The 22,498-nt window shown below is 59.1% G+C and overlaps 1 protein-coding gene and 1 long non-coding RNA gene across 4 annotated transcripts; one reads left to right on the forward strand and one right to left on the reverse strand.

Annotated features, from left to right (window-relative positions):
- Nucleotides 1-913: 913 nt before the first annotated feature.
- SHH (sonic hedgehog signaling molecule) lies at nucleotides 914-14,259 on the forward strand. 3 transcript variants are annotated; one of them, XM_033099223.1, is made up of 4 exons: nucleotides 914-932; nucleotides 3,730-4,418; nucleotides 9,554-9,815; nucleotides 12,498-14,259. In XM_033099223.1, the coding sequence occupies exons 2-4, from the start codon at nucleotides 4,110-4,112 to the stop codon at nucleotides 13,283-13,285; spliced, it is 1,359 nt and encodes a 452-aa protein (XP_032955114.1). In that variant the 5' UTR covers nucleotides 914-932; nucleotides 3,730-4,109; the 3' UTR covers nucleotides 13,286-14,259. The 3 variants fall into 3 exon arrangements, with proteins under 3 accessions (XP_032955114.1, XP_032955113.1, XP_032955115.1); XM_033099222.1 differs by lacking the exon at nucleotides 914-932 and having other exon boundaries at nucleotides 3,681-4,418; XM_033099224.1 differs by lacking the exons at nucleotides 914-932; nucleotides 3,730-4,418 and adding an exon at nucleotides 8,047-8,547 and having other exon boundaries at nucleotides 8,750-9,815.
- On the reverse strand, nucleotides 1,786-7,108 carry LOC117018291 (uncharacterized). Its single transcript, XR_004422203.1, has 3 exons — nucleotides 6,772-7,108; nucleotides 2,125-2,295; nucleotides 1,786-1,926 (listed from the first exon to the last, which is right to left on the reverse strand). It is a non-coding gene; the product is annotated as an uncharacterized LOC117018291 (long non-coding RNA).
- Nucleotides 14,260-22,498: the final 8,239 nt, after the last annotated feature.

A 22,498-nucleotide genomic window follows, 5' to 3' on the forward strand; every position in this document is an offset into this window, starting at 1 on the left:
TGTAGAGGTGAAAGTTGTGGCAGGGGCGTGGTCACTGCCTCCCAGGGACTCCGTGGACATGGAGAGAAACCCACCGAAAGGTCCCCACTCCTAGGTCCGCTTTGGAGACCACAGGACCTCAGGCCTACCAGGCCCCCCCACGTTTGCTAAGCAAACCCAGCAAGAGTAAGGACTCTGGAAAGAAGGGGTCTCCAGATGTTACCTGCAACCCTGCTTCAGAGAGTGACAGGCCAGGACGACGCCAGGCCCATCCTGCCAGGCTGCAGCGTGCGGGTGGGGCACCCACCTGCCACCCCTGGCGGTGCCCTCTCTCCACTCTGCTGAAACACGCTGCCCCCCAGTGCCAGCCAACGCAGGAATCCTCACCCCACCAGGCCAGCAGACGTCCTGTGTGCCTCCTCCCCAGCTGTTCCTGCCACTGCCGTCACTGTCCTGCTCTGGCCTGCTACAGGCAATGGGGACAGCACACAGGAGGCCAGCAGCTGCTGGCAGCCTCGGCACAGGGAGGAGAGCCACAGTCCTGGGTGTCCTGGCTCAGCTGCCCCCAGGGCTCGCAGGAAGCTGGAGACTTGGGTCGCCCAGGCTGCGCATTGGGCCTGGGCCAGGGCCAGTGCGGGGCGAAAATGCTGAAGGGACGCCTGCCTCCAAAATTCAGACGGCGGCCCCTAGCAGGCAAGCACAAGGGAGAGATGGAACCACGGATATTCAGTTTGCCAAGAGCAGAACAAAACCGGCAAGAAACTGACACTGGAGGGTTGGATGGAACGAGACTGAGTAGAAGTACTACCAGGAAGAGAAATGAAAGGGGCGGGGCCGCAGGGAAGAGGAAGCGCGCGAGAAATGTGGCCGCAGCCAGGGCGGACATGGGGAGACCAGAGCTGCAGCGCAGGGCACCCGTCTGGGAAAGGGAAATGGATGGGGCGCAAAAACAGGTGAGCAGGATGGGGGAGGACGGACCAGGCCGGCTAGCCCCGCTTCCAGGGGCCTGCTTGGGTTTCCCAGCCCCGCTGAGCCAGAGCCTCAAGGCAGAGTGAGCACGCCATCTAGCGGCGGGGGCCGGTGGGGAGGCAGGGGCCCTGCGGGAGGCGCCTCCTGGGGGCTGGGGGGAGATGACAGGCAGCCACCTGTCCTCAGCAGGGATGCTGGTGAGGGGTGGAGGGAGGGGTAGGAGGATGGAGGGAGGGAAGGATGGAGGCACGGATGGAGGGATGCAGATGACCACGGAAATGGGGCAGAGTCCAGACAAATTACAAGTGGATCCTAAGGGCTGTCTGGGGTGTCTGGCCAGGTCAGGCAGAGGTGGGGTTTGGAACCTCTGACCCTCATGGGGAGGGGCCTGAATTGTCTGGAGGGGGAAAGGCAAAGAGAGGGAGCCATCTGGTGTCTGGAGGTGGAAGACAGCGTGTGTCTGGTGTCTGGGAAGTGGGGCGGGGGCAGGATGAAAGGAAAGGGAAGTGGGGGGTGGGTGGCTGGGCCCTTGCCCTTGTTTCTAAGACAATAAATACAAACTGTGATTGAGTTTTGTCCCTAGTTCCACCTCAACCCACGACAGGGAGAAAGTCCTCGTTAGTAAGGGGTCAGTGGCGGTTTTATGGTCCATCTTTATTTCATTCTTGAGGATTGCCAGTCCCCGGGCAGGCGGCCCCTGACAGGATCTGGGGTGTCCAGGGCTTGGAGATGTTAGAGGGAGGTGGCCTTGGCCCGACCCAGGGGCGAGGAGTCCTGACCGGCTTGGGATCGTCCGCCCCCCACTCCTCTACCCCCGCCCCCCGCAAGCCTGCGCCCTTCCAGCTCCGACGTCCAGAGCGCAGGTGGTGGGTCTGAGGTCTCCGCACGGACGGGGATCGCTTGCCCTGGGCGCGCGCCTCCCGCCGGCCCACCGCTGCGCGCCCGGTGGCGGTGGCTGCTGAGGTCCTTTGCCTGTGTCTGGGTTTCGAAGGGAAGGCTCAAAGGGGGAAAGGGAAGGAACTGGGGCCAGGCGAGAAGCAGGGCCGCGGGGGAGGCCACGCAAAAGGCTGCAGCGTCCCCAAGGCCCAGTGTCTTCTCAAGCCCCACACGGCACCGCACCACCCAGTGGTGTTCCATGCACACGCGCTGTGCAGCAAGCACCCCAAGGCGGCCCACCTTCCTGGGTCCAGGACAGTGTATCCTTTTTGTCTGTTTCCCTGGACGCATACAGAGGCACAGAGGCCACAGCCCAGACAGTGGGACCCCCTCCACATGGCAGGCCTTGATAAAGTTGGGTGCTGCTTTCCCACCTTGCCCAGACATGGGCGTTCTTCCCAGTACTTCATTCTTCACCAATCATAGGATAGAAACAACGAGAAAGGTGGGTTAGGGGACTCCGGCCAGCCTGGGGAGGGCCCAGGACTGGCTGAGCCTCGGTAATGCTGGATTTCTGCAAGGCCCAGCTGGGTGGCTCCCCTTTCCATCACCCCCACCAAAAAGGCTATCTGCAAGGGCGCTTGCCTGGACGGCTGGAAAGGTCCCATTGTTTCAAAGGTCCAGCCTTCAGACCTGGCCTCTCCCACTCCACCCAGCTGGGCTGGGGTCAAGGCAGAGCGCTCGCTTAACTTCACAGAGCGACCGTCCAGGGCCTGCCCCTCTCAGGGCCAGCACTTCCATTCACAGGAAGAACCCTGGCTCCTCTGCCTCATTCTAGAGCAATCCTTGCAGATGAGTGAGATGAGGAGGGCTGAGAAGGGGAGGGTATGTTCTGCAAAAAGGGGATTTCTGATGTTACTTTTCTGGTTTACGTAAGGACCTTTTTTTCTGAAAGGAGCACAGGTATTGGGGACTCCAGCACTGCCGGCTCGAGTGCTGGTCGCTCTTCTGGATGCCGCTCTTTGAGCAGAACACTGTTCCCCCAGAAGCCTGCCCCATCTCCACCTGCAGCCCCCACCAGCCTGAGCACTGGCTTGCAGGGTTCCCCAGAAAGCCAGCTCGGCACGATGTGCAGGAGCCTGAATCCCACAGTCAGCTCATCCCCGGCCTGCACTTTGCTCAGATCGATAGATGGAGGGGGTGCTGTGTGCACAGCCGTGCCCACTCACCGCTGCCCCCAGGCACAGCGGGCCTCCGCCCAGCACACTGTGTAGGCCCCTGCTCCAGACCGCTTGGCCCAGCCAGCAGGACGGTCGCAGTTCAGTCTGTACCAGCCCCTAAGCACGCCACACCCCATATTCAGAGGGTTAAAAATAATGCATTACTTGAAATGCAATAAAGGAGTATTTTCAAGTTTTTCTAAGGCACCTAGAGCACGTCAAGCAGCAACGCTTTCTGTGTGGTCAATCAGAATCACCCTCGGTCCAAGGATGTTGAATATTCAGGAGGACACACAGACCCTCTGTCTTTAAAATATGGGGAGACGTAACCTGCGTGATAAAGTCTCTGGGAAAAAAACAACACATTTAAATAAGACCTGGGCAGCTTTGCCCCTCAAACATTGGAGAGAATACTTGTTTGATGATCGAAGCTGGGGGGGGGGGTCTAGACTGTCCTTTAAAAACTTAAGTTGGTTTTAACTGAAGCAGCTACCATTCTGGAGAAAGTGAGGGGGGGACACGGAGATGTGCACAAAGCAGGGGGTGACTGATGTCATCCTGAGGAGCCGGCCGCCTCCCTCACGCCCACCTTTGTCTTACTAGACATTTTCTTTTTTAACGCGAAGCCTTCAGGTGAAAATAAAGCAACAGCAGCAACAGAAAAAAAAATTCTAGTCTTTTTTAGGGTTAAACATCAGAAGACAAGCTTGTTCTGCCTTGGCCAATCAGATACGCCCCTGCCAGCTATAATATAGTACTGAAGGCAGCCTCTCTCACAAGCTCTCCAGGCTTGCTACCATTTAAAATCAGACTCTTTTTGTCTTTTGATTGCTGTCTCCCGCCCCAACTCTGATGTGCTCCGTTATCAGCGACCAGCAGCCTGCCGCTCCAGCCCCCGTCTGGGTGGGGACAGGCGGCGAGGCCCCCGCAGCAGCGGCGGGCAGGGTTCTATAGGAAGAGAAAGAGCGAGGCAGAGAGCGAGCGAGGGCGAGTGCACAGGCACATACACTCGCACACTCGCGCTCACAGACCCGCACGGGGACGGCTCTGAAGTCACTGGGTTCCATGGACGAGATGCTGCTGCTGGCGAGATGTCTGCTGGTGGTGCTCGTGTCCTCGCTGCTGATGTGCTCGGGGCTGGCGTGTGGACCCGGCAGGGGATTTGGGAAGAGGAGGCACCCCAAAAAGCTGACCCCTTTAGCCTACAAGCAGTTTATCCCCAACGTGGCTGAGAAGACCCTAGGGGCCAGTGGAAGATATGAAGGGAAGATCTCGAGGAACTCGGAGCGATTTAAGGAACTCACCCCCAATTACAACCCGGACATCATTTTTAAGGATGAGGAGAACACCGGAGCGGACCGGCTGATGACTCAGGTAGAAACCCAGCGCCGGGCGTGGACTGTGTCGCTTTCAAGGGGTTCTGTGTAACCAAGCAGTTCCAGACTTAGTCTGTTTGTTCTTTAGGATGATAGAAAGGCAATTTCACCCTCTCCTTCCCCACCCACCCGCCTACCTGCCACCCCTTCCTCTTCCTGGAGCGGAATGGAGGTGAAGGGTCCAGCTGGAGAAGTTTAGGGTGGGGGCAGGCGGGGGGGATGGTAGGAGATGTGGTCCATTGACGGCCCTGATTTAATTTGCCCTGCTGAAATGGCCTTCCCATCCTGCCTCTCACCTCTAGCTCATAACTTGGGGAGACCTTCACTTTGGGGGCGTGTGCCCTTTCCAAGTTTGAAGTGGAAATGGAGGGAGGGGGCAGAAATCCCCCCACACAGAGTGGTTCCCAGGTCACCCTACAGATCAGACCTCAGAGCCCCACGTTTTCCTTCTCCTCTGTGCCTTTCTTTCCCACGGCCCCCCCACCCCCACCCCACCGCCCCCACTGAAGACCCTCAATCGAAAAAGCCAGGAGGCGGTTCTGACAAAAGGCAGGGGCTCCAGAAGCTGCCCGGCTAGTCCCTGGCGTGTCACATAGCTCCCACTGCGACTCCGCGCTGGCTGCTGTGCCCCTCAGAGTGTGCACGTACCGATATTTCTTTAAGGGTGCGCTTTCATTCTCCCGGGCCGCGGTACTTGAGGGGAGGGACTTAGAACTTATTGACACTGCATCACTCTAGTTTTCAACCTGCTTGCATAGGAATTAGGAGCGACGAAATACTAGCGGAGGGGGCTGGAAAGGAGAGGCAAAGCAAAGCCTGCGTTGCTCTCTCCCTCCCCACCTCCGCGGGAGACTTCTCTTCTCCCTGCCCATGGTGGACTGTCTGCAACTCCGTGCACGTACAACCGAAGCTAGATATGGATTTCCTGGCAAATATAGGTCAACATCCTTTTCACTGCCCTATTAAAATAGTCAAGTCCTACCGTTAGGGCTAGGAGCGCACTGCTATCCGAGCTGCGCTGAAGGGGCGCAAGTGCAGCCAGGGTGGGGGTGGCGGGAGACAGGCGCCACCGCCGGGCCCTGCGCTCCTCGCCCGAGCCCGGCCTTGCTGCGGAGCCGAGAAAGGACTCGGGCAGCGGGGAGAGGCGGCTCCACCTGACGGAAGGGGCAGGCGAGGGCGCGGAGGACAGGGTCCTTCTCCCTGGCTGTCATCCGCTCCCGACCACCTTAAATCTGGACCACGAGCGTGGCCGCGCGCGCCAGTGCCCAGAGCCGCGCGAGCCGCGGTTGACTCTGCGAAGGCCTCGGGGCGCCCTGCGTGCAGCCGGCCGCGGGGAGTTCTCTACCGGGTCGGGGGCCCCGACCCCCGGTCACCCTACTCCCCGCGGAAGGGAGGGGTCTTCTTGGGGTGCCTAGGACAGGGGAGGCGGGAGACAAGGCAAGGGAAGGCAGCGTGGGCGGGGACACCTGAGGTCCCCGAGCCGGAGGGGTCAGCGTCCGCCCGGGTGTGCGCTGAGCCGACGCCGGAGAGGGGCTCCCGGCCTGCTCGCCCGGCTGCCCAGCTGCGAGCGCGGAGCCGCGCGCCCCGGCAGACGCATTCGGCTCCACTTACTCCGGGCTTATCGATCCCGCGGCTCGGGTTTCAGCGCGCGGGGCCGGGCTGCGGCCGCCCCGCCAGGCGCCCTACGCGGCTCGGTCCCCGCTAAGATCAGGACCCCGACGGCTGGGGTCGCCCGCGCGCGGGCGGGGAGGAGGTTGCCAGGGTCAGGCTGCAACGCAGGCTCGGCCGCGTCCCGGCCTCCCGGTCCTCGGGCCCCGCCGGAGCCCCCAGCCAGGTCCCTCTTCCGGCCGCCCCGCCGGGGACCCACGGCCCAGCGGCCCTACGGCCCCGCCACTCTCGCCGCCGCGCGCGCTGGCAGCATTTGAACTTCTGACCTTCTGTCAACTTCCCTCAGACGAAGAAACGAAAACAAATACTTTTTTTCCTTGGGCAGTGGCTATTCCCGTTCCCAGCACAAAAGGACGGGGGAGGGGCAGCCACCGTGGGGGTGGGGTGGGGAGAGCCAAGCCAGAATCGCATCGCGGACTCCACACATGCCCCCCAAAACGTGAATGGCGGGGGGGCGGCCCGGAAGGTGCCCTTGGTTTATCCCTTTCTTGTCCTTCCTTCTTCACTGGTTCTACGACTTGAGGGGGGCGGGAGGGGCGGGGATGGGGAGAGGGCGGAGAACGTGGGTGGTGAGGGGCAGGGCCGGGGTGAAGGGGTGAAGCAGGGACCGCCTCCCAGGCCAGAGGAGGTTAAGGCGCCTGGGGAACCTGCGCACCCGCTGGCCCCTCACGTACGGTAACCACCTGGATTCTGTTCTCAGGTGCGTGTCCCTCCTCCCGTCTCGCCGTCCCTCCGCGTCTCGGTGTGTCTCTGTCTCTCTAATGTGACTGCCGCCCAAGTCCCTCAACCATGGCAAGATCGTCCCCAGTGGAACTTTGAGAGCAGTTCTGGAACGCATGAGCCCTGGTTAATATTAACTCGGAGAGGGGGAAGCGCAGACAGACACCCTCTCCCCGCCGGCCGCGGGTGCCAGGCGGGGTGCCGGCGGCCGGGGGCTCTGAGGGGACAGGGGGCCGCGAGGGGCCGGCCTGAGGGCTGAGAGGGCATCGGCCTGAGAGGCCGCGTTGGGTGGATTTCTGGGTGCGTGGCGGCCCTGCGGCACCGCGTTCAGGTGTGGGTTTGGGGAGGGTTTCCTGCTTTGAGGGGGCGGGTTTGGTTTACCCGAGTAGGGGAGGAAGGGTGGAGAGAGACGGGTGTAAGGACTAGGGGGGTCTCTTTTGAAGTTGGAACACCCCTCCCCCGCGCTGGGGAAGCCCGTCGGCCATTGGCGGTGACAGCCCCTCTCGGGCTGCGGGACGCGGAGCGGCTGCGCAGTCGGGGGAGGTGGCAGGAGCTCAGGCGTGGGGGACCGCTCGGCCTCGGCGACACAAAGCAGCCCGATGGCCCCGCTGGGCTTCACGGTGGCTGCACAGAGTCGGGCTTGATTCGCGGCACACGACCCAGTAGTAAATTGATGACCGGCCTAGGCTTCCCGGCTTTGGCCGCGAGGATCCGGCCGGCCTGGGCGCAGCGCGTCCTTGCAGCCGCGGGCCGAGGCCACACGGCGCCGGCGGAGCCGGGGAGGGCGCGGGGGGCGCGGGGCGCCGACTCGGGCCTGCCTCGGCCTGCGTCTTCGCCTGGGTCCTCCACCTCTTGCCCAAGTGGCGCAGCTCCGAGCGCGGGGGTGGGGAGGGGGTGGTCCTCTGTCCTCCCCTCCCCCTCGCCAGCTGCCCCAGGGAAGCTGTTGAAAGCTTCACGTACCCCCAAGAGATGGGAGCTGGGGTGGGATGGGGGCTCGGGACGCGGGGTGTGTGCGTGTGCGTGTCGGTGGTGTGCGCCTGCGCAGCCGGCTCCACATCCCGGCTCTTAACTGACCCTGGTTTACTGATTGATTTTCATGTAAAACGCGTTCAATCCTCAAGATGACCTCACTCAAACTCTGCCCTTCCGATTTTTTTTTTTTTTTTTTAAGAAAATGGCTGGCAGGCCCAGAAACCTGCAGGCGCGGACCTGTTACCAGGGCCGCCCCTAGCCCCCGCCCCACCCCCATTTGTTGTATGTTTAACTCTGCAACCATATTACTAGTTTTTATTGCTGCCAAATACACAGGACTTTTCCTGTTGCGCAATCTGTCACATCCCCTTAAAAGGCCGGCAGCAGTCCTTCCGCAAGGGCTCTCCTCCCCCACTCTTTAGGAAAAGAGTCCCCCACGCGATTATTAGGGTCCTTGATGGGGGCCGTCCCTCCAGCGCGGTAACCAGGCTCCCAAGCCGAGCATCGCCCGCCTGGAGGAGGCCAGCCCTGCCCTCTGCAGACGTCGACGTAAAATTGTCCCCCACCTCCCCTTGGGTCAGCCTCTCTAAGGACTTTTGTCATTTCCCTCTTTTTAAATCTCGCACCCCACCAGCAGCAGGATTAGCGACCAGTGAGTTCGCAGCCACACAAACGCACACACTTGATTTCGTTGATTTTATTGCTTCCTTCTCTGAATGGGACCGCAGAACACGCGGGGGAGTCCCCCCCACCATCCACGCACCCTGGTGTGTGTCATGCCTACTGGACATTGCCTTACTCCTACCTCGCAGCTTCCTTGTGTTGGGGGGGAGGGGCAAGGGCACTGGCGAGAGGGTGACTCCCCAAGGGGAAGGGCTCCAAGGCTCCAGGCCTTTCTGGCTCCCCATCCCCCACCTCCTGCCCCACCCCCCACCCTCCACCTCTGAAGTTTGCTCTTCAAACTTGCAGGACACCATTCTGCACTGGGGCCAAGAAAACAAGCGGGGGAAGGGAACAGGTTAAGGAAAACAAGAGACACAATCAGACCACAGAAAAGCCGGGAGAAAGAGTTCCACGGGGAAAGGAATGTGGCTGTCCAGATAAAGACTGTTTGTCGTCCGGCCTGGCCTGCATTGAAAATTATAACTCACCTGGTCGCCTTTCACTGCTGGCTCTCTACCACCCCTTAAGCTTTGCTATCAGCTCCCACCTCCCTCTCTACCTTTGGCTTAATTCTCACCTTAGATAGGCACAGGGCAGGAGCCAGGGTGCAGAGATAAGGCAAGCCCTTTAATTCCTTAAGAAGTATACCCTGTGCTTTCCTTTATTTCTTCAAAGGTGCACCCTGGGCCTCTCTCTGGCCTCCAGGTGAGGGAGAGGGGTGGAGCCCCGCACAGGTGCAGAGAAATGGGACCACAGCAAGGGGGTGGGGGGCACCCTGGAGTAGGTGTGGGGCATGACCAAGGGTGCCCTGGTGGGGTCTCCAGCCACTGTCTGAAAACAGGCAGTTAACTCATCTGCCTCCCAGGCCACAGAGGCCTCTGGAAGTTCAGAATTTGGAGGCAGGCAGGCCCTTGGCTGTCTCCAAGGGGACCTGCTCCCTGCAGACCCGCCTGCCGCACTCCAGGGCACTCTCTTCTGAGCTGGCTGGGCCCCACGCCAGGCCTTCTCTCCCCACTTCTCCGCACAGTGCCTCAGGGACCAGACAGCAGCCCAAGGGGGTGGGTAGCGGGCCGGATGCTAACGTCTGTGGGGTCCCCCTTCTCTTGGCAGAGGTGTAAGGACAAGTTAAATGCTTTGGCCATCTCAGTGATGAACCAATGGCCGGGAGTGAAGCTTCGGGTGACCGAGGGCTGGGACGAGGACGGCCACCACTCGGAGGAGTCACTGCACTATGAAGGCCGCGCCGTGGACATCACCACATCCGACCGCGACCGAAGCAAGTACGGCATGCTGGCACGCCTGGCAGTAGAGGCCGGCTTCGACTGGGTGTACTACGAGTCTAAAGCTCACATCCACTGCTCCGTGAAAGCAGGTGGGTGATGGCCCTGCCTTCTCATGGCCCCCAACCAACTCCGTATCTGCCCAGGAGATGTCACCTGTGCGCCCACCGCCCGATTCAAGGGAAAGTGAAAAATGAGGCCAGAGAGGGAGGGAATGGGGTGATGAGTTGTGCTTCTGTTGTGGGTACCTACCCTATGAGGCTGTCTCTCAGCAAGGAGTTGTACACCCCCCAAGACCACCGAGGCCCAAGGTCCTCTGAGCCCTCATACAAAGGGTACATGGTTTCCCCAGCCACCCCCAAACCCTGTTTCTGGAGGCCCCACTACAGGTAGCAGAGACAGGGAAGAAAGATGGCGGGTGGTTCCTGGTGTGAGACTGCTTGGTTAGCCAGGTCTGGCATCCATCCTTCCTCTCATTTAGGGCTTAAGAATCAACCGGCCTCCACTCCCCCGCTCCCCGCGCCGCCCCCCGACCCCCACAGGAGGTTCTGTCCAGGGTGTGAGCCCCTTTCCCGAGCCCCTCCCCTGGGCGCCTGTGGATTCTAAACTAACTTAACTCACTCTCTAAGCCTTTGGAGAGAGGCCTGGGGGGAGGTAATAAACCCACTCGTCACCACTTCCAACATCTGGAGCGGCAAGCCCAGAAGCCCCGACCTCGCGGGAGCCAGCTGGGCTGCCCCCAGCGCAGGCAGAGCAGGGAAAGCAGGTCTCGGGCTGCAGCTGCGGACCGCCATCCCCGCCGCGCGAGCTGGCTTCCCTGGGCCAGCTACGCCACATGCTGTTGCTGGCGAGGAATCGCTGTGAAAGGGAGCCTTGACACCCACACGCGCATATAGCCCAGCTCGGCGACTGTTTCTGCAGATCCGCCACCTCTCAGCATAAATTGGCGCATTTAGCAAAACAGTTCACACTGAATTTCGGAGGAACTGTGTCCTCCCCACCCCCTGCCCGGTTTTGCCTTTTTGTCTCCTAAACTGTATTTTAACAGCAGATGTTAGTAGAAAAACACTTTTAAAGTGTCAAGACACACTTCGTAGGTAAGGAAAACAGTGGTTTCTTGTCACAACAGAAAAAATAGGTGTGGAAGGGGTCTCAGCCGAAAGGAGGGAGAGAAGGCAGCGCCCCCACTGCGCGGGGCTCCACCGGGGACCCTTCTGCGGGTTCTTTCCTCCCGCCACCGGGTGGGGAACGGAGGCGGCGGCGGGCGGACCCTTCCCGGGACCTCGTGGCTGCGCTCTCGCGCGCGCACCCCTCGGGGCACCTCTGTCCGCGGAGTCCCCTGTAGGGGTCCCCCTGGCGGGGGTCCCTAGAGGTCTCCTCGCAAATGAGCAGCGGTAATCCGGCCCCAGGGTCTCGCTGGCCAGCAGACCCCGGGGCGCGCAGAGCCGCTCATTGGCATTCTGCGCACACGGGCCTGGGCGCGGCGCGGTGCGTGTCAAGCGGGGTCGTGCGACTCGACGACTCCGGCCCGCCTGCAACCCGGGTCGCATTCCGGGGGGCTACGGCGGGCCTCCAACGGCCAGGCCCGCACTTCATGCCGCAGAAACCGATGAGAAGATTAAAAACCCTCTGTAATTCCAACAGGAAGATTCTTTCTCGCGATCTCTATTTGCAAAAAGCATGATCCGGGACATTGGAATGCAAAGAAGACTGGGGCCTCGGCGCCCCTCCTCCCGGACCCCCGCGCGCCGACCGGCTCCGATCATTGTCCTGGGGACAGAGAGCCTCAGAGAGCCCCAGAGGGCTCGAGAAAGCGCGTCGTCAAGGGGCCTTGAGAACGCGGCTGCTTCCAGCGCTCGAGCAGGCCCCGCCATTTAAAATTCAAATACACATCTTGAGAGCTTGGAAGAGAGGCCTGGCTGAGCAAATAGCGCTTGTGAGGCCCGGGCTTCTGGAGAGCCCGCGTGTGAACCGCGCGGGGGGGTCGGAGGGGGTGCACCTGAGCAAATAGGGAGGGGGCGGCCGGGAGCCGAGAGAGGGGAGGGGAGAAATGGAAGTGTCCCCTCTTCCGAGAGTGTCTCGGATTTAGCGCAGCGATCGCAATGACAATGCCGGGCCCTTTATTGGATTTTAATTGGAAAATCCACACAAGCCCCGGGTTTTCACACCTCGGCCAGCTCTCTGGAATGTTTGTTCAGTTGCTACAACCACTACAGCTATTTTTAACCCCCCCGCCCCGTCCCCTAACCGACCGACACCGAGGTCCCGGGCTGGGCGCTAGGGGCGGGCGGGCGAGGGGTCCCCACGGCGGAGCCGGGTGCGGAGCACACGAGGGGGCGCCGCGCCGCGCCCCGCGCCAGGGGCGGGAGGGAAGGAGGGTGCGCCCCGGCGCCCGGGAGAGCTCCAGGCGGCTTCCTGAGGAATCCAAGTGGAGAACAAATACCCTCTGAATTCGCGAGGTTGGGTGTGTACCGAGCAGGGGGGATGGGGTGGGAGGTAGGCGGAAGGAAAGGAGTGTAGCCAGCCAACCTTTGTCACCGCCAGTCCAATCCTAAGAGTCGTTAAAGAATGTGTCTGCATCTGAATTTTGTCACCGAGGCGGTGGAGTTTGGGGAGGGAGGTCTGCTCTGGCCCAGCCTAGAATCTCTCCCGGGAGCCGCGGGCATCCCTGTCCCGGCGCGCGGGATACCCAGCATGCGCCCTCCTCCCCACACTCGCCTCCCTCTCGGGACTCACCTTCCTGTCCCCTTTTCTCTCCCTCTTCTTCCCCGCAGAGAACTCAGTGGCGGCCAAATCGGGCGGCTGCTTCCCAGGCTCGGCCACGGTGCACCTGGAACAGGGCGGCACCAAGCTGGTGAAGGATCTTCGCCCTGGGGACCGCGTGCTGTCGGCCGACGACCAGGGCCGGCTGCTCTACAGCGACTTCCTCACCTTCCTGGACCGCGACGACGGGGCCAAGAAGGTCTTCTACGTGATCGAGACGCGGGAGCCCCGCGAGCGCCTGCTGCTAACCGCCGCGCATTTGCTCTTCGTCGCGCCGCACAACGAGTCGGGCGCTGGGCGGCCGCCGGGGGGCGCGCCGGGGCGCCGGGCGCTCTTCGCCAGCCGCGTGCGGCCGGGCCAGCGCGTGTACGTGGTGGCCGAGCGCGGCGGGGACCGCCGATTGCTGCCGGCCGCGGTGCACAGCGTGACGCTGCGCGAGGAAGCCACGGGCGCGTACGCGCCGCTCACGGCGCAGGGCACCATCCTCATCAACCGGGTGCTGGCATCGTGCTACGCGGTCATCGAGGAGCACAGCTGGGCGCACCGAGCCTTCGCGCCCTTCCGCCTGGCGCACGCGCTGCTGGCTGCGCTGGCGCCGCTGCGCACGGACCGCGGCGGAGACGGCGGCGGCGGAGGCGGTGGCCGCGTCCTGCCTCCCGCGCCAGGTGCGCCGGAGGCGGCGGATGCGCCAGGGGCCGCGGGCATCCACTGGTACTCTCAGCTGCTCTACCAAATAGGCACGTGGCTGCTGGACAGCGAGGCCCTGCACCCTCTCGGCATGGCGGTCAAGTCCAGCTGAAGGCCGGGGCGGGGAGTGCGGGAGGAGGGGGGCAACCGCAAGATACAGCAAAAGACACACGGAAAAGCGCACGGAATGAGACGTTAATTATAACAATAATTAATAATAATAATAAAGTAGGACAGCCCGAAGTAGACCATAAGGAAACAAAGACCCTGGGAAGTTTTGTCGTCGTGTTTTTAGTTCATATATATTTTTTTGAATTTTTCGGTTGTTTTATTTTGGTTATTTTTTTCCACCTCTCCTGGCTATTTATTTGTTTGGTATGAATAGATGTTTTAAATAATATGAACCGGACCTTCAAGAGCCTTAAATAGTTTGTTTCTTGGATAATTTATTATTGTCATGTGAACTGTACTCACAGGGGGAGAGATTATTTTGTGAGGCCAAGCGACCCGCTCAGAGTCTATTTTTCTACATGTCCCTGGTTCTGACTTTCAGAAAGCGAAATTCTGTCCTCTGTCCCTCTTTTGCCAGCTCCTGCTTCTCCGCAAGTGTAAACTAAAACATGCTTCATGGGGGTCCACAAATTATATTTTTATACACAGAATTGTAAATTAGATTTTTTGAGAGATCAATACTTAACTGAATTACATTTCATTTTTGAAATAGTGTAAAATATGAAGATATATTATTTTTAATTTAACTAGTTTCCAATGTAACAGCCATCTCCTCTCTTATCTTCATGGTTTAATATTTGCTTTGTCATCACCATTTTGGCCACATTCTTGGAAGTCAAGACTGTTACACACTCACACACACACATTTCTTTCTTTTTTTCTTTCTTTCCTTTTTTTTTTTTGACAAACTGGAAGAACTCTGTTATTTTTAACTTCAAAGAATTTATTAGAAAATAATATTTTTTAAAAGCGCACATAGTGATGAGCCCACACGGATGGAGCCTGTAGTTTGTACAGAGATAAACAAAGGATGTTTTTGCATTAATAAATTGAGAAATAACTGCTGTAAATTTACTAAACTGTATTTTTGAATATTTTGTAATAGTTTTATAGAAATAAAATGTGCCACGCACAGACTGGTTAGTATATAATAACTAAGAATTCCTGTTGCAGCCCTTCTTCTTTCCTTTTTTGGCTTCTTTGTTTGGGAAACCTAGTGCTGACAGGAGTTCCCAGTGTTATGTTTAGATATGTTGCTTATACTGTGAATTCAGACCAATTCAGTAGGTAACCAAATCAGCGTGTTTATTTTCATCACTGGAGAAGCCTCAGCTCTGTGCCTATGGGGTGGAAGCCATTCTACACTCCGAAGGTTGGGGTGCTGTGCTGGGGACTGTCGCCCTCCCACCCCCACCCCTGATGAGCACAGCCCACCTGTAGGCCTGGAGGACCGGCCCGGGACACTGCTCACCACTGTCTCTCAGCTCCATGTAATTGTTGGTGACCTTTCCCCTGGGCTTGGCTGCCCCAGGTTTCAGTGCTGAGCCCCCAGGCCTTGCAGGAAGGAGGTCCTTAGCTGCTTTCTAAAGCCCTGGGGGGCTCTTTAAGAAGGATCCCTAAGGAAAGTACATGGTGTTGGTTCTCTCTGAACCGTCCCCCCACCCCACAGAATCTGTGGGAGGCCCACATGCTGGCCTTCCCTCCTCTCTGGTCACAGCCACTAGGGTCTCAGGGTGCCAGGGTCCTTGGTCCATGCTGGTGTCCTCAAGTCCTAGTTGTCTGTCTGCAGTGGTTGTTAGGTGTGGACTTTTGTCCCTAGGGAACGGCTCCTTCAGTGGGCGCCTTGTGGTCGGTGCCCTGAGTCACTGGGACCTGGGGGAGGAGGCCGTCCACGCTTGATGCTGCAGTGTGTGCTCAGCAGAGGGGCTCTGCCCTCGGTTCTCACTTTGAGGGCTTTGCTGTTATTGAAGGCTACTGTCATGCTTTGTGCTTTGAGGCCAATGTGTCATCAGACTGTGCAAGGGTGGGCTGGGCGGGCCCACTGGTCTGAGCAGATCCAGCCTGTCTGGAGGCTGGTGGGATTTAGGGGAGCAGAACTGAATCTGACAGCGTTGGGCAGGTCTGGAGAAGCTGCTCCTGAGATGAGGCCTGTGGTCTCTGGGGGTGTCTGTGAGAAGGCTCTGGCTTGGTGAGGCCTAGGGCCCAGACACAGGTGCTAAGGCAGGAGGCCGGCCTGCACACGGAAGCGTGCCCTCTGCAAGCTTCCATGGCCAGGCCCTCTGAGCAGGAGCTGCCCTTGGATTTTTTTCAGTTGTGTAGGTGCTTAGGAGGTTCAAGGTTTACAAACCCTAGTGGCGTTCGGTCGTTTCTGCTCTGTTGACTGTTTAAGTCTGTGTGTAAGGTGGTCGAAGGTAAACCGGAAGCACTGGGCACACCAGCAGCTCTGGCTACGTTGACGGACCTGACTGGTGCAGCTGTGCAAGGCCCAAAGGCACCTGTGCCAGTGACAGAGTCCTGGTGGCCACTAGCTCTGGGGCAGCGGGCCCCGGGCAGCGCCCCCTCCTGGCCGCGCGCGGTGGCAGCGCAACACACTGTTGACTTACCCAGTCCCCGACCCACTTTTCAAGATTCTTTTAGCTTTACATTAAGAATTCTCTTTTTCACGGGCAACAACAGGAAGCCACCTGGTAGAGAACCCAAACACAGGGCATCAAGAAGGTGCAGCCGTTCGCCCTGGGAGGAGGCACCTACTTCTCCATCTTCAGGGTTGACCGGCCAAGAGTCAGTGCCGCGTCCGCGTGGTGTTGCTGCCAGCCTCCCTTGTGACTAAACGCGCATCTCCTCCTGTCAAAAACGTGTATCAGAATGTACTTGAAACTGTTATCTTTGTGCTCTATTGTTGAACAATTAAAGAAGTTACAGAGACTCTCGGCAATGTCTGTTTTGTGGCAGAATTCCTATCCCATGCTGTCATCCGCCATTCTCATTTTCTTCCATGAGGTTGTGCTGAAAATGTGAAAGATCTCATTGAAAGCGCAGACTTCAGTGCCTTCGGTGGGGGGTGCGTCAGGCCGTGGGAATTTTCACTCGGGCAACGGACCATGTGACTCGCCCATGTGACCAGCTGGAGCTGGCTGCCCCAGGGGAGAAAGCAGCTTTGTCCTCTCCTGGTTGAGCTCCTTTGCTGTTGGCATCACAGCCATAAGGGAAGTGTTGGGCAGACACGCAAAGAACACTGGTCGGTTGCAAGATTCGGCAAGAAAGCACCCAAAGTGCCTGCTGGCGCGCCCAAGTTCTGGGTTCTGTAATGACGCAGAAAGGCCGTCGATCCATCCTTGGAAAGAACGACCCACTGGGGGGTGGGGAGAGGGGTGAGAGGACCAGGGAAGTGACTTTTGTATGACTTCATACGAGAAACTCACAAAACACTTCATGAGCCCCGACTTTTCCCAGGCCTTCTGCTGGCGGTATGTGCCAGGACGGGGCCGGAGGGCCAGGCCCCGGGGCCGGGGACAAACCCGGCCTACTACCTCGTCTCATACATGTTTAAATGGGGGGAATCTATGGAAGAATAATACTTCACGACCTGTGAGAATTCGATGAAATTCAAAATTCAGTAAGGTTGGGTTGGAATCCCGGCGGCTCTGCCTTCACGCGCTGCCCACGGGCGCCTCCGCGCTCCCACGCACCGCAGGACTGAGCGTGTGCGTCAGAGACCCCATCCTGAAAACTACACGGGCTGCAAAGCCTGACGAAGTAACTATCTAGGTCTTTGCCGAAAAAGGCTGCCAACGGCACTCTGGATTTCACCCGGAAAGCAAGCAGGGCTGCGGCGCGGTGGGCAGCGGGTCCAGAGCAGGGGTGTGGACGCCGGCGCAGAGCAGGTTTTGACTGGAATTCAAAGGATGGCCCACTGGATCGCGCCCCTCACTGGGAGCCAGAGGGGCCCGGGGAGGGTAACAGACCCAGGAAGCCCCGAGAGCAGCCCCTTCGACCTGGCGGTGTAACAGGCAAACCTTAACACTGACCTAAGGTCAGCTAAACCAGAAAGAATCACCTGTAAAAGGGACAGCAGGGACCGAAAAGCAGTTAGAGGAAGCCAGCCACACCACCTTTGTTTCCCCAGCTCCAGGAAAATGGTCTCTATTTGGAGGTAACCTTCTTTCCCTTTTAGGCTGAGCTTGATTTTTCTCACATTAAGAAGAAAGTCTTAAAATTCACATTTTGCCATAGAAACGAGTTCTGGGTCCTAGTACTACAAGGAGACATGGAAACTGCCGGGCGAGGTTGCATTCTCATGGGTGTCTTTGGTTTTCAGGATGAGGGCAGGTATGGTCCCAGGTGGGGGAAACTGGTTTAAATAAGGTTCAGAAATATTAAAAATTAAGATAAATCAGAAGCGATATTATGCCCAAAATCCAAGGGGAAAACCACAGAACGTGGCTCATGGGTGAAATGCTGTGTGTCCCAGGAAATCGGTGCCCTTTGCACTGGACACCAACCCTCATGCTGGTTGGGGATTCGGGTCCTCTAGGCCCCAGGGGAGCTGTAGGATCCCTTTCAGAGCCCAGCAACTTAGAGGCAGCAAAATAACCCCATGCGCATAATCCCTGTGTCTGTCACCCTGCTGGCCCTTGTCATCTGAATCCCAGCCAGACTGTGGCCGCTTCACTCACTCAGCACTGGGCCACCAAACAGGCCCAACAAAGCAGACGCGGAGCGGAGAAGTGGGGGCAGGAGGGGCTGTGGGGACTTGATACTCCCTGTGTCAGAAAGAGCCTGGAAGGTCAGCATCAGGACGGAGGACCAAGCCCTGGTTGGACGCGCCCTGCTCACCTCGTGGTTTCTTGTCGTTGTTGTGGTGGTGGCCATTCTTATTACTTGGTGATATTTGTGGATGGCACATTCATCTCTCCCAAGTCTGGGGCTCTGAAGGGCTGAGTGAGGCTTGGCCAGGTTGCCTGTTCCCGTGTCCCAAAGGCCCATGCATAGGGCTGCTTCCGCGGGGCGCCGCGCATACAGCTTCCACTCTGTGCTCGTTCAACCTGCCCAGGTCCGGGTTCCACTGAGAACGCAGGCTCCTTCTCTGCCTGCCAGGCCCTCCCCCGGTGGACATGGCCAGCGGCGGGGAGAGCTGACCGGAGGCTGCCGTACCACCAGGGACGCCACCACCCCGGGGGTAGGCCGGTTCATGGGTCCCTGAGAACTCATGGGAGTTCTTGGAGCGCAGCCCAGGTGACCTCCTGTCCCCTGGCGCTGTCCCTGGCAGCGTCAGCGCCAGGCTTGAAAGGCGGCAGGGAGCGGAGGGGAGGGCTTGGGGAGGTGCGGGGTGCGCGGTACTGGATCGGGGGCCCTCCTCCGTTCCGCCGGGCGGTTCCCTCTGCATCCAAGTTGCCCGCGGTTCGGCCTCCCTCACTAGAGGCCCGTGGAGGGAACGCGCCCCTGAGTGGAGTCCGAGCGCCCTCTGGTGGTCGCGGCGGGAGAAAGCAGGCGCGCCCTGCGCGCCCGGAGACCAGCCCCACCGCCAGCTGGGGGCTGGTGCAGACAAGTATCAGAAGTACCTCCGAGGAGAGGGTGAGGGCGACAGGGTCAGCACCCAGACAGCAGCGTCGAGGAGACCTGATGGGTACAGTTGTAGAGGGCAGTGCCACCCCGTCCTGCATCCCCTCCACTCTCGTGGCCCCAGCGGAAGCCCAGCCATCGCAGCTGCCCCCACCTGCGCGCACCTGCGCGCCCAGGCCCTGCTTGGTGCTCCAGGGATGACGTTATTCTTATATGCCAGTGGTGAAAAGAAGGGGGGAGAAGACGACTGTGTTAGGAAAATTGAACCCTGGAAGGGTGAGAGGAGGTAGGAAGACATATTCATACCCTATTGGGATGCTGGGTGACTTCCCGTCCCTTCCCTGTCCCTTTCCTGTCCCGTCACTGAGGCCCTGGGTCCCAGGGCTGGAAGGCCCTGCAGAGGGAGGCCCCTCTGGCACCGTTTCCAGAGCGGAGGGGGCTCGGCAGCAGCGCCCGGAAGGAGCGGTTGGTGGATTGTGCACCCTGATTTTGCTGGGGGGCCGGGAGCAGGCCACTTGTTTCCCTGGCGCTCAGCTTCCCTCCCCGGCAATGATGTCCCAGACCTTGGGGTGAGCGCATGACAGGGAGAAGGTGTGTAGGAAGGACAGGGCCACACTCGTGCACAATGTCGTGGTGGCCTCTCTAGCGTTCTGGCCACACGCCTCTTCTCTACAGCCCACCCCATGAGGCCACAGTGGCCCCCTACTAACCAGCCTTTTGTTTTGGGGTGGGGCCTCTATTCCTTCACAGGGAGGTGAGGCGGGGAACCCAAAAGTCCCCGTAAGCTCAGAAATACTGCTGCTGGAAGGCAGGACCGCTCCTACGTCTGTCCTCAGGCCTCACCTGGGTCCAGGTGAGACCCCGGACAAGTCTGCCACACAGAGAAGACAGATGAGCTTCCAGTCTGTGAGCGGTGGTGGTGACGGCACTCTGACCCATCTTTGGGGACAGCCCCAGTGGAGTTGCTGGTGTCACACATCAGCTGTCTCCTGAGTGTCCATGGTCCAACCCTGGGCTTGGCCATGTCAGAGGGCAACACGTAATAAGCAGTGATGGACCGTGTATTCCAGGGTGACCCAGACGAGACCGTGCCCGCCCGAACTCCCGTTTTCAGTGGAAAGCAAATGCACTGTGGGCCCTGCCAGGTGTCCTCTCCAGCTACCCCTGGGGTCCGGCGACCCTGTAAGAAAAGTGACCCCTCCCAAAACTCCACGGCTGGTTGGAGCGTGGCTGGGGATGGAGGAAGGAGCCTGGGTCAGAACTCTGTCCCAGGCCACTTTCGGCCACAAGGCTTTCCTCCGGGCTGCTCCCCACAAGAGCCTGGAAGGCCACGGAGATGCCACAGCAGACCTCAGGGAAGTCACTGGAGCTGGGTGTCAGGAAAAGCCTTCCTCTTGGCTCTGTTTTTTAAGGAAGAAGTGCCAGGAAAAGAAATCTAATGGACGGACGCTTATCAAATGTCCGTAAAACGTCCCACGCTGGAGTTCGCTCTAACTGTACGACTGACCCACCCCGAGAAGTGCATTCTCCACCCACATACATCCATGTCACTGACGCCCAAGTTTCGTAAAAAACACTTTGCCGTTACTCCCTGCAGTAGTACTCTGAGGTGTTTCATTCTTTCTGATCAGATCAGCCACTAATTGAGTTCCTGACCTGCCCGTGAGCTGTGGGGGGTCTTCAAGGGCCTGGTCCGGATCAGAGGGAGAGAGGGGCGCGGGAGGGCGCCTCCTCCAGGCAGCATCCAGTATTGCGCTCACTCCTCCAGGGGCAGCGGAGGCAGAGGGGCAGGTCCCACGGCGGCCTGGTCCTCCCTCTCACACCACGTAAGGACCCCTGGCGAGATGTGCGTTCCCGGGCACGGCCACAGGCCGCCTCGCAGACCCTGCAGGTCCCACTCCTGGCCCCAGCTCTCCACCCTTCCCAGCGCTGGAACCTTCCTTTCTGCCCGAGGGCTGTGGGTGAGTGTGAGGTGGGAAGGGAGACAGGGAAGGAAGCTGAGTACCCAGGACTGGGGGGTGAGAACCAAAAGGGGAAACTGAGTCAAGCCCGGAGTTCTCAAGGTGGGGTGAGAGCTCACCCCAGCAAAGGCGGCACCTGGGGCGTCAGGCCTGACACGAAAAGACAAAGAAACGCTTCCGGCATCCAGGGCGGCAGAGGCGGCCGTGCAGCCGCCACCGGGGCTCGGCCGCCGCTGAGACAAGGTGAAGCGGGGTCTCAGGGGCTTGTACACACATGCAGGCTTGCTCTATTTTCTGTTTTCCCAGTTCAAGGAAAGGAACATACTCGGTTGTTCCAAAGAATGAACTTATTTTTACATCTGCAGAGCTAAGCTCCTGCCCGGGACAGCAGGCCCGCTGTTGCTGGTGGCCGTCCCACAGGGGCCGTCGGGACCTCCCCACACCTGCCTGAGAGGGAGGACAGGCCGCAGTGGGCACCAGGGGCTGACAGCTGCCCGTCACAACCAGCCCCGGCGCCATTTCATCTCTTCCCAGTTCTGTAATTTAAAACGACCTGGTGCACTGCCGCCCGTGGGCCCCAGACACCTGCACTCGTGTGCTGTCCCTTACACAGCGGCCACACCTGCCTCCCCAGCTGGGGCGCGGAGCTATTTCTAGGAAGAGCTCCGTGTCAGTCCTGACGACTAGATGTTCAGTCAAAAATGAGTTTTTTTAGGTCAGGGAAATGAGTCTAAAAATACTTCCAGCTGCCTGCGAGTATGCCAGGCACAGGGAGCCAGCTTTGCTGTCTTAAGCTTCTCGGGTGGCTGCTCCAGGTGGGTCCTGTCACCGGGCAGGCCTGGTGACCCGGCTGGCACACCCCCATTGGCACACTTGGTCACAAGGTGTCCCCCTGGCCAGCTCTCTCAGAGGCTCTTTTAGGGGCCTGGGGAGGCTTCCAAGCTGTCCCCACCTCCACTCCTGCCACCTGTGACCTCAGGTCCCCACAATCACCACAGCCCCCGAGGGACAAGCACGGCCCAGAGCTAATTGGGGCCAGGTCGGGCTCCCACTGCTCCCCCTTCCTGCACCACAGAAAGGCGGGGAGCATGTGGTCACCACACACGTCTGGATAGTGTCAGAGGGTGTGAGTGTGCACGCACGGATGTGTGTGCACTTATGCATTCGTAGAAAACAGGTGAGCAGGGTACCCTGACATGTTGACCATGCGTCTCTGGGTGGTGAACTTCCAGAAGACCTCATTTTCTTCCTCTTGCTTATCTATATTTTCCACATTTGTCTCAATGACAATATGTTGCAAGCAAAAATATTTTAATTTGAAAATGTTTTAAAGTGTTTTGCTCTGTTTCGTTTGCCCTCTAAATCCATCCAGGTGGCACTGCGTCTGTCCCCAGTGAGTCCTGGAGTTGTGGGGGCCTCTGCTTCCACGACCACTTCTAAAACCCACAGCGCATGATGGTGGAGAATGTCTGAAACGACAGAAAGTCTCCATCCTGTGAGGGAGACGTTAGCACGTCTCCACGGTCAGCGGCACGTGGGGTGTGCCTTGTGGAGTCCGGGATGAAAACAGATGGCAGCGTGGCCATGAAGTGATGAGACTCGTCTTTCCAGGCTCAAAGCCGGTGCCCAAAAGGCATCCCCCAAATATGCTCCATGGTAAGAAAGTGTGTTCTCTTCCCCTGGGGTGACTGCTGGCATGAGCTGGGACAACCTGGAGAGCGGGGCTCTGCTGTCAGCTCTGTACGGGACCAGCGGCATCCTGAAACTACGTGTGAAAGGAGGGGTGGGAC

This window comes from Rhinolophus ferrumequinum, chromosome 26 (assembly GCF_004115265.2).
Source record: "Rhinolophus ferrumequinum isolate MPI-CBG mRhiFer1 chromosome 26, mRhiFer1_v1.p, whole genome shotgun sequence".
Lineage (NCBI taxonomy): Eukaryota > Metazoa > Chordata > Mammalia > Chiroptera > Rhinolophidae > Rhinolophus > Rhinolophus ferrumequinum.